This window comes from Myotis brandtii, unplaced genomic scaffold, assembly GCF_000412655.1.
Source record: "Myotis brandtii unplaced genomic scaffold, ASM41265v1 scaffold333, whole genome shotgun sequence".
NCBI classification, from domain to species: Eukaryota; Metazoa; Chordata; class Mammalia; order Chiroptera; family Vespertilionidae; genus Myotis; species Myotis brandtii.
Window position 1 is genome coordinate 2780070 of NW_005362842.1, and position 11091 is coordinate 2791160.

Genomic DNA, 11091 nt, shown 5'->3' on the forward strand with positions numbered 1-11091 from the left:
CAGGAAATCTGTGCACGGGGGGGGGGGGGGGGGTTCCCCCTCAGCCCAGCCTGCACCCTCTCCAATCCAGGACACCTCGGAAGATGTCCGACTGCAGTCGGAGATCCCTCTCACAATCCAGGACTGCTGGCTCCCAACCGCTTGCCAGCCTGCCTGCCTGATTGCTCCTAACCGCTTCTGCCTGCCAGCCTGATCACCCCCTAACCACTCCCCTGCCAGCCTGATCGACACCTAACTGCTCCCCTGCCGGCCCGATTGCCCCTAACTGCCCTCCCCTGCTGGCCTGGTCACCCCTAACTGTCCTCTCCTGCAGGCCTTGCCCCCCCACCTGCCCTCCCCTGCAGGCCTGGTCACCCCCAACTGCCCTCCCCTGTAGGCTGGGTCCCCCCAACTGCCCTCCCATGCAGGCCTGGTTCTCACCAGCTGCCCTCCCCTGCAGGTCTGATTGCCCCTAACTGCCCTCCCCTGCAGGCCTGATTGCCCCTAACTGCCCTCCCCTGCAGGCCTGGTTCCCCCCAGCTGTCCTCTTCTGCCGGCCTGGTCACCCCCAACTGCCCTCCCTTTCAGGCCTGGTCTCTCCCAACTGCCCTCCCCTGCTGGCCTGATCGCCCACAACTGTCCTCCCCTGCCGGCCATCTTTGACCACATGGGGCGGCCATCTTGTGTGTTGGAGTGATGGCCAATTTGCATATTACCTCTTTATTATATAGGATAATAATTTTATTTAATTGCTTCATAGTTTTATAGAATTTAGAATGTAACTCTTATCTTTTATCTTATAAGATTGTCATGACAATCCTGTCATTACCACTCATTTTATTTGCTACTGTAGTTTCAAATATTATTCCTAAGTTTGTTACATTAAAAAAAAAAAAAAGAAAGTCTACACCTGTAATTCCAGGTATGGGTGCACTGCAGCTTTGTAAAAGGAAGACATATGTTCAGACTTGGTTCTTTGCTGTGCTACATGTCCCTTAGAGTCTGAGTTGGTTTGGTTTCTTTACATGGATTTCCTTGGGTGATTTCTTTACATGGAGTTTCCTTTTCCTCAAGGAAGTCAGGATTGTGTTGCCACATTTAGTTGTCTAGAGTCATCCCCACACAGAGTTATCTGCCCCTAGACTGTCTATTCTTATTCTCTTGCCAATTATTTATCTGAATTTTTAGAGGCCAGATTTCCCAAATTCTGGCTACTGATAAGATTTTCATCAGGATTCATGTTCTTGATTGTTGTTGGGTCTAGGATGACTTGGTCCTCTTCTCACAAGGTTCTGTTACTTCTATTTTACCAACCAATTCATGCTCGGAGGTCCAATTGGGTCCAGGGCAACATTCCCTTGTTAATTCATGTGTTGGCAGGGGTAAGTAAGAAAAGAATAAGACTCTAAGCAGCTGTCCAGGTTGCTACAATATTTTAATGCTCTATTAATTACATTATTTCATCATAAAGGTACCGTCTGTGTTTTCTAATTGGGTAGACAGATAGTATTATGATCCCATAGTGTTTCATTCTTATTCTCTTTCCTTTTCCCCTCTCCTCCACCATGCTTTCCACCTTTATTTCTTAAACTTCCACACAGGTAAATGCCTTCTTAAGGATATTCAGCTTCACTTCCTCACTTTATTTTGCTTTAAAAATTCTTTAGTTCTCCCCACCCCTGACATAGTACAAAACATTTTCTGTGAGTTCTCCCTACTTGCTTGGCAATATACTGCCCAGAAGACCTTGGTTTCCGCTGTGAGCCTGGAGGGTTTGCTGTGCACCTCTAAAGTGCTGAGTAACTGTTAGGTTAGAGACGACCAGCCCAGACATCAAGGGACTGCTTGTCATTATAGTCTTCTTCCCATTTTCAGTTTCCCAGAAAGCAGCGAGGGACTGATTTGAACTCTGATTCCTTTTATGAGCACAACTGAAAGCAGGTGGTTGAGGCTTTTATTTGCTTTTCTGGGTCTTATGATCACATTCAGTGCAAGTTAAAACTGGGAAATGACTTGAGAATAAGTTATTTGGGCAGTGGGAATTGATATTTTTTTATGTTTACAATTCTCCTAGTCCTCCTTAGTTTGTGGCTGGTTTTTTGTTTTGGTTTGGGTTTTGTTTGTTTTGAGGGGCAACACTTTGCAATGCAGGTTTAGATGTCTGCCCTGCTGCATATGTAGAGGGTGGGGATTCTTCTAGACTGTGGACATTTGGTCCATATTTAGAAGTGAGGGATTTAAGGCCATCGGTCAACAGCTTCTTGCATTGTTTGCTGTTCTCCATTGAAGTCATGATTAACACCTGGGCTTTCGTTCGTTTGGGTCCCCTCAGATACACCTATGAGCGAATTGATGGGCGAGTACGGGGAAACCTGCGCCAGGCAGCCATCGACCGGTTCTGTAAGCCAGACTCAGACCGCTTTGTCTTTCTTCTGTGCACCAGAGCGGGAGGCCTGGGGATCAATCTCACAGCCGCTGATACCTGCATCATATTTGATTCAGACTGGAACCCTCAAAATGACTTGCAGGTAACCATTAGGATGATTGCTGTTTGCCTTAGCCACCCCGAACCCAAGAACATTATGGCAGGGCCTGGCTTGGCTATAGAGTGTCTGCCATGTTCCATGCTATGATGTCAGCCAGAGGGCAGGCTTAAGGCCTCGACCTGGGGGAACTGAATGAAAAGTAAATGCTGGCCCTTCCTACTAATCAGAGAATTGTTTTTTCCTTTTACTTTAAATTAAATGATATTTCATAGCGTGTAGCCTCCAAATATAGAATTGAACTACTTTATTATTATCATCATCAGACATAAAGAAAATTATTAAGCTTGACTAATTCTCAGTTCTGGCATTTTCACTCGGCTTGTTTGTTAGATGGTCATATGTCATATTCCACTAGGGAAATAACACAGGGGTGGGAAAGCTCCACGGTGTGTCAGGGTTGACAGGCATCCTCACTAGCTCATTTGTTCTGCACTTAATGCAGAGTTTATATATGCCCTTTTAAGTGGATTTACAGGTTATATTTTCTAGTGTTAACCAAGTTAAATAATGGTGACTTTAAAGGATGATTTACAAAGATTGAAGTTATTCGAAGATTGAAGTTCATACATTTAAAAAGTAAGCAGAGACAAACAAGAAAATGACAGAGCTAACACTTCCAGTTTAGAGTTCTTCATCAACCCTGTTTGAAACAGTGACCAGATTAGACAGTAAATTAGCCAAAGAGATTCTAGCTTTTCAAGAACATTTAGAATATAGATTTACATTATTATTAACGATGAATTTATCCTAAGTGTATCTTGGTGTATTTTCTAATACTCGGAGTGTGAGTGTAGGGTTGGGAGAGTAGTGGCTGCCTCACAACCTTTTCATGGCACAGTGATTGATAAAAGAAGTTTGGAGGCTGCTTCTTCATAAAACTGAAGAGGTATCCCAGGGGATTCCACAAGGGAAGGGAGGCCAGGAGGGAGAGCCAAGCTGATGCCTGTTGGGCCTTCTTCCATGGCCACCACTTCACACAGAGCATTCTGCTTTTTCCTTTTCATTTAATGAGTTTCCAGGCAACATTTTATTTGAAGAAAGCAGTCTACTAGTTAAACAACCAGTCCTTTAAATTATTAAATTGATGACAATTGGCTAAAACTCAGAGGGAAAAGTCATTATAAAACAAATTGTGTGGCACTGTTTTCAGTAAACAAGGAAAAATATATGAGTTGCAAAGAGCAATACTTATTACAAACAAATAAAACAGGATAAGGGGATAAGAATGATGAGGGTTGGATGCCCTGGTTTAGAAAGTGGTCTAGGAAGGTTCCTTTAAGAAGGTGATCTGAGCAGAGACCTCAATGATGAGGAAGGATATTAAATTACAAGGTCAGAAGGAAGAATGTTCCAGACAGAGGAATAAAAAGTATACCCACTTAGGGTGGGAGTGAACATAGGTGGCACCCCTGAAGCAGGTGGGCCAGGCCCTTACTGTACAGTCTCAATCCCAAATAAAGTGAGTCAGGTTTCTTTGAGTTCTCTCCTGCCTCTCTTGTCAGTGTCCTCTCTTTTTCACTCCCTGCTCCTTTTTTTCTGCTGCCCCAAAGCATCCTTTTCCATTTCCCATGCTGTCAACTCCTCTCCTTCCTATTCTCAGCCAGCTCTTGACTGACTTATTGACACATTTATTGAGCCCAAATGTAGGCCTGCAAAAGGAAGAGCCGTTCCCAGTACTCCCTGACTCATGCTGCCAAGAGCCTAATTCCTCTTTTGCATGAGTAGGTGACCTGTGGAGGCAGACTTTTCGATTGGCAGGAGCAATGTAAAATTGCTAGGCTTGAAATAAAATACTTGTGTGTGGACACTGGGCTGCAGTATTATACCAGCATGCTAAAAGTGGTTGGGTTCCAATAGCACTGTAGCAATTTCTTTAACCTCTCTGATTATGCAGTTTTTACATCAAATAATAAGTAGTATTTTTAAGTATTAAAGAAAATCTGCTTTTTAAATGTAATAGAGCTAATGACTTGAAATAGTAGTATAAAGGTCAAGAAAGGATATAGCACTATGTTTGGTTCTTTGTACCAACTATTTTATTTTCACATGATTGTAAAGGCTTGGTGAAAGGTTTTGCCAAGTTCTGGACTTGAAAGTGACAATAGTCAATTAAAGGCCTGGATCAATTTAAAATCTCACTGCTTGGGCAACTAAGCCACTCCCCCTTTCTTCCCTTTGCAGTCACTGGGATCTGAATGTCACTACTTTTTTTTGTAGGCCTTTGTTCACCTCAACTATATTAAAAACTAAAGAACTAACGGTGGGCCTGCAAATTGTGCAGGAGCACATCAGAGCTTTATAATTTTTCCTGTGTGGGGGTGGCACCGCTGCTCCCACTTGCCTAACTACTCCAGGGTTCTGTATATATATCTTTGCTGATGGATCTTATTTGGACTTCATCTCCGTTGCTGCCCTAGTTCTCTCTCTACCACATGTTTTTGTATGTGAGTTTGATAAATTAGGAATATCTGATTAACTGTTGGATTTTTGACTGTAAAATGATGAGTCTCTAAATGTGACAGGACTCATCTTGTTATCTTTCAGGTAAGTCATCTTAGTAGAGCATATGTTTACCTCCTGGTGTCATTTAGCTGCCTGTGGCAGTGGTCCCCCAAACAGGTTTGCTTTTCTCAGTTAATGAGAAGTCCAGAGATGTGTAGTCAGGACTAGTGGGGTGGCTTCATAGTGTCATCAGAGTCCCAGGTTCCTTCTGTCTTTCTGCTCTTCATCCTCAGTGAATGTGGTTTACATCCTCTTGGTTCCCAGATGGATACTTCATGTCCCAGGGCAGGAAGGTGTGGTGCTTTTTTCAGGAAGCAGTATCTTCCCAGATATCTCCAGTACACTTCTGCTACATCTCACTGTCTAGACCTGTGTTACCTTGCCATCCCCGGGAGGCTGGAAGTGGTTTCATGTGGACATGTTGCTGCCCTTTGCAAGAATCAGGGTTCTCGTAATGAGGAAGAAAGGAAATGTGGATACCAAAGAGGTAACTAACAGTGTCTGCAGTGCTCCTCTTATTAGACCTTTGCTCAGAACCTTTCTTAAACTTCCTCCTGTAATTTACTCTCAACACTAGATGAGCCAGAAAAAGAAAAATCAGTGTAAATTCTATGGCCACATATTGTTGCTGCTTTATAGATTCCATAAACTGTATTACTTATCTTGATTCCTTTCTTTACCAGAGTTATCCATCAAACCTTCCCCTGATACTAAAGATTTAACTACCACTAAAGATACAGAAAGAAGTTGTGGCAACTAATTGTAATAGTCAAAGACTAAACGGCTTAGTTGTCCAGTAATAGAAGACTGATTGACTAAGCCATATATAAAAGAATGAGGACTATGTTTGCAGACACATAAATATAGTGTTGGGTGAAAAAAATAAGGTGGAAAAGTATGCATAGTACGCTAGCATTTATCTAAAAAGGCTGTCTCTTCCTTCCCCTGCCCCATGGAAAGATAAAACAAAAGCTTTATTTTTATTTTTAAATATTTTTATTGATTACAGAGAGGAAGGTAGAGGGAGAGAGAGAGAGAAACATCAATGATGATAGAGAATCATTGATCAGCTGCCTCCTGCACACCCCTCCTGGGGATTGAACCCGCAACCCGGACATGTGCCCTTGACTGGAATCAAACCCAGGACACTTCAGTCCGCAGGCTGACGCTCTATCCACTGAGCCAAACCGGTTAGGGCAAAAAACTTTTTTAAATGGTTACCTGTGGGGGGAGTGAGGAAATAGGATGGAAGTGACAGGGATAGAAGCTAGTTTTTCCAAATATGCCATTTTGCATTTAAAAAATATTTTTATTGATTTCAGAGAGAGGAAGGGAGAAGGAGAGAGAAGTAGAAACATTAGTCGGCTGCCTCTTGCATGCCCCCCAGCAGGGATTGAGCTCATATGCCCTGACTGGGAATCGAACTTTGACCTCCTGGTTCATGGGTTGATGCTCAACCACTGAGCCACACCAGCCGGGCGCCTTATTGCATTTTTGACTTTGAAACCATCCTAAGTATTTTATAGCATTATAAAACAAAATTAATTTTTTAAATGTATCTTTTTTGTTAAAAGTATTACAGATGTCTCCTTTTTTCCCCCTTTGACACCCTCTACCCCATGGCTGCCCCCTACCCAGGCCTTCACTGCACTATTATCTGTGTCCATGAGTTATGCATATATGCATATAAGTTCTTTGGTTAATCACTTCCTGCCCCCACTCCCTCTGAGATTCATCAGTCTGTTAAAAAAACAACAACTTTACTTTGAGATCATTTTAAACTTTAAAAATGTTGCAAAATAAGTGCAGAGTTCTAGGACCCTTCACCCAGCTTCCCTTAATGTTAATATTTTATACTAGAGGCCCGATGTATGAAAATTCGTGCAAGAGTAGGCCTTCCTTCCCCTGGCTGCCAGCACCGGCTTCCCTCTGGCACCCAGGACCCGGGCTTTCCTCTGGCCACAGGCAGGCACCCAGGACCCAGGCCTCACTCTGGCCCGGCTTTGTCCGGAAGGATGTCCGGTCTAATTAGCATATTACCCTTTTATTATTATGGATAACCATAATGCAATTATTGAAACCAGAAAATTATCATTGATGCAATACTTTATCACAGACTTTCTTCATATTCCTTCAGTTTCCTACAAATGTTTTTCTTGTGGTCTGAGATTCAATCTAGGATCTCACATTTCCTTTAAAAGTCATGACTCTTTTGCCTATTCCAATCTGTAATAGCTTCCGTCTTTCCTTATTTTTCATGACCTTGACACTTCTGAAGAGTACTGACCAGCTGTTTTCTAGAACTCAATTTGTGTTTGCTTGATGTTTTCTTATCAGATTTTTGAAGTTATGCATTTTGGACAAGAATATCATAGAAGTGATGTTATGACCTTTTCTGTGTATCATATCATGGGGCATAGGAGGTCAATACCTTACTCGTGATATTAATCTTGATTACTTGGTTGAGTGGGATCTGCCTGGTTTATCCACTGTTAAGTAACTCTTTTTACCTTTAAAATTAATCATTATCTTGGGAGGAGATATTCTGAGACGTTAACCTGTTTCTCATCATACTTTTGCCTATTTTAGCATTCATCAATGGTTCTTGCCTTCATTAATTATTATTATGGTGTTTGGCTAAGAGTAATTTTCTGTTTCAGTCGCTCCTTCTGCAGATATTAATTGGAATTCTACTATAAAGAACAGTTGACCTTTGCCCACCATTTATTTACTTGTCAGTATGGACTCAATAATATTTATTTTATGGGTTTTTAATTCACTAGAGGCCTGGTACACGAATTCATGCACGGGTGGAGTCCCTCTGGGTGGCCTGCAGGGATCGGGCTGAAACCCACAGTCCAACGCTGCCTGCAGCTCCCACTCATCCCGGCCCCACTGTGCCTGCCGCTGGCTCGTGCTTAATCAGTCCTGATCAGGAGAGGCTCGCGGTGACGCAGCAGCACTCACCAGCCATGAGCCCTGCTTCTGGCACCCTTTCAAGGGGAGTGGCCTGCCGGATCAAGCTGAAACCAGCTCTCCGACATCCCCCGAGGGATCCTGGATTGCAAGAGGGCGCAGGCCAGGCTAAGGGACCCCACTGGTGCATAATTGGGCCAGGGAGGGACCGCAGGAGGGCTCCAGAGCATGTCCAGCTTATCTCGCTCAATCCTGATTGGCCGGACCCCAGCAGCAAGCTAACCTACCGGTCAGAGCATCTGCCCCCTGGTGGTCAGTGCACATCATAGCGAGTGGTCCACCGGTCGACTGTCTCCCCCCTGGTGGTTGGTGCACATCATAGCGAGCAGTTGAGCAGCCTTAGCATATCATTAGCATATTACACTTTGATTGGTTATTTGGTTCTGCCGTTTGGTCTATTTGCATATTACCCTTTTATTATATAGGATTACTCTCATTACTTAATTTGTTGTTCAGATTTGGTCATTTGTAGGTCCTTCACATTGGTTCCTGTGTTGTGTGACAGGCTGCCATCAGTTTTTGAGCACTTCCTTCCTTTCTAGGACCGTGAGGTGTTCAGGTTCATGTCCCATTTTTCTTGGTTTAGCCATGGAATTGGCCATTTCTCCATCGATCCCTCGTTCCTTTTATTTGAGGATGGCATTTCGAAACTAAGATTTGGTACTAGGTATGCCCATTGCTACTGGAGTATTATTGCTTCTAAACTCTCTGAGCAGACAGAGTTAGGAAATGTATATATATATATACTAACACAAATGCTCATACCACACATCTCTATTTATTCCATTTCTGTCCATCCATGGTGAGATTTCTGATTCCAGACCAACCCCACAGAATTCTTTCTAGCCTTTCCCACTTCCTTATTTGTAACTCCTTTCCCTGGCTGTGAGACGCCTGGATCCGTTTATCATAACAAAGTATATTTATTCATTTGTTCAATCCTAATATACACATAAGTATACTAATTTCAGAATTACTAACCCATATTCTGTGAAAAGTAAATTTACCAACCTGCAATATTGGACTACATAGTGGTTTTTTGGTTATTAGTCTTACAGTATACAATCAAAATATCGTTTTCCGAAGTTACTGGGTCTAGTTTTTTTATTCCCCACCCCCTTCATTGTGATTAAGTTAATGTAGGGAAAAATTTATTTTTAAAATTCTAAAGCAAAACAAAACAGTTGAATCTGGCTGTATATCAAGTAAACAGCATGAACTCAAGAGAGAAATTATTTCAAATGCCTATATTTAATATTTTTTACATTGTCATTTTGATATGATCTCAGTTTGTGATTCCTGTATACCCTTTATCCAGATTCACCAACTGTTTACATTTTGCCGCATTGACTCTATTATTTTTGCCCTTTTTAACCCTCTCCTCTGTGTCTCTGAGTGCATTCATAGACATAATATGCGCATGCACACATACACACACTATTTTTGTCTGAACCATTTGAGTGTAAGTTGCCCCCTAAGCACTTTAGTGCAGCAGTTGCCAACCTTTCAGACCTCACGGACCAGCAGTGGTCCACAGACCACCAGTTGGTGACCACTGCTTTAGTGTGTATTTCCTAAGTGCCAGGACATTCTCTTATATAAACACAGTTCAGTTCTCAGAATCAGGAAATGAGAATACTGTCTCCAATCCATAGTCCTTATTCAAATTCTGTCATTTCTCTCAACATTCGTTATAGCTATTATTCCCCCTAAGATCCAGTCCAGGATCACCCATTACATAAAGTTCTCCTCTCTCTAGCCTCCTTTAACTTGAGTCAGTTCATCGATATTTCTTTTCCTTTTATGACTTTGATGTTTTTGAAGAATACAGGCCAGACATTTTATAGACTGTCCCTCAGTTTCTGTTTGTGTCTCCTCAGGATTGATTCAGGTTTAGTAATACTACTACTGAAGTAATATGTCCTTGTCAACATATCATAAGAGGAACATATGATGTCTGTTTGTCTGATAACAGACTTTGGTCTCTTAGTTAAGTGGCATCTGCCAGACTTCTCTACTATAAGTTGCTATTTTTTCCCTTTGAAATTAATAAGCAATTTTGGATAGATAGTTTGAAACTATGTAAATATCCTGTTCCTCATCAACATTTTACACATTGATTTTAGTGTCCACTGATTATTTTTGCCTGAATCAGACATCATTATGATGGTTGCAAGGTGGTGATTTTCTGTCACCCTACAGTTTGTAGGCTACTACTGTAAAAAAGTTTTCCCTTTTCTCCCATTTATTTATGTCAGTATGTACTCATGAATTCTTTTTTATTCAGTGGGTTATATTCCATTGCTATCTTTATTTCTTTTGATGTTCAAATAGTCCTAGACTTAGCCAGTGGCAGCCTCCTCAAGTTTCGAGTGTTATTTTAATATGTCTCCATCATTGTGTGAGTACTTCCTTGCATCCTGGCACAGTAATATGTTTTAGGCTCATCTTATACTTTGTCTGCCCCAGCCCTCCAATTAGCCATTTCTCTAACATGACTTTGTTCTGTCTTATGAACAATGGAATTCAGAAACCAAGATCAGAGAGTCAGTTGTATTCTTTGCCACTGGAATGCTATTGCTTCTAGACCCTCTCAGTGAACATAGCTGGAATACATACACACAGAGAATATAAGTATGCATATATATATATAACATGCCTTCATATGTATATGTGTATATGAACAAGTGTATATATAAACTTAATTATGAATATCCACATCTATTACATGTGTGTATGTACACATGTGCACACCTAACCATGAGTTAACACTGATAACCTCCAACCCATTCTAACACCACAGTCATTCTAGTTTTCCTCTTTTCCATATTTGTAATTTCCTTTTTCAACTCTCAGTATATGTACTAATTTGCTCAATCCTAGATTACACAGAAAGTAGTTTCAAAACTGCTAACCCTACCACTGTGAAAAAGAAACCTACCTGCAAGTGGGTATTTAAAACACTGTGATTTAACTGTATATATGTAGTGAGATATAACCCTAAATGGGTGAAAACAAAAATCTTACATGTTTTTCAGTAATTATGTTTTGGTGAGATTATAATGGTACTGTTTTTCTGAGACTGTTT

General features: G+C 41.6%; 1 protein-coding gene across 4 annotated transcripts in view; it reads left to right on the forward strand.

Annotated features, from left to right (window-relative positions):
* Window positions 1–11091, forward strand: part of CHD6 (chromodomain helicase DNA binding protein 6) — a 174960-nt gene that overhangs the window by 105955 nt on the left and 57914 nt on the right. For 3 of the 4 annotated variants that reach the window (XM_005871256.2, XM_005871255.2, XM_005871258.2), the window contains exon 16: window positions 2312–2507. In XM_005871256.2, coding sequence (XP_005871318.1) covers window positions 2312–2507 — 196 coding nt within the window. The remainder of the gene's footprint in view (window positions 1–2311; window positions 2508–11091) is intronic. The other variant, XM_005871257.2, reaches the window with a different exon arrangement.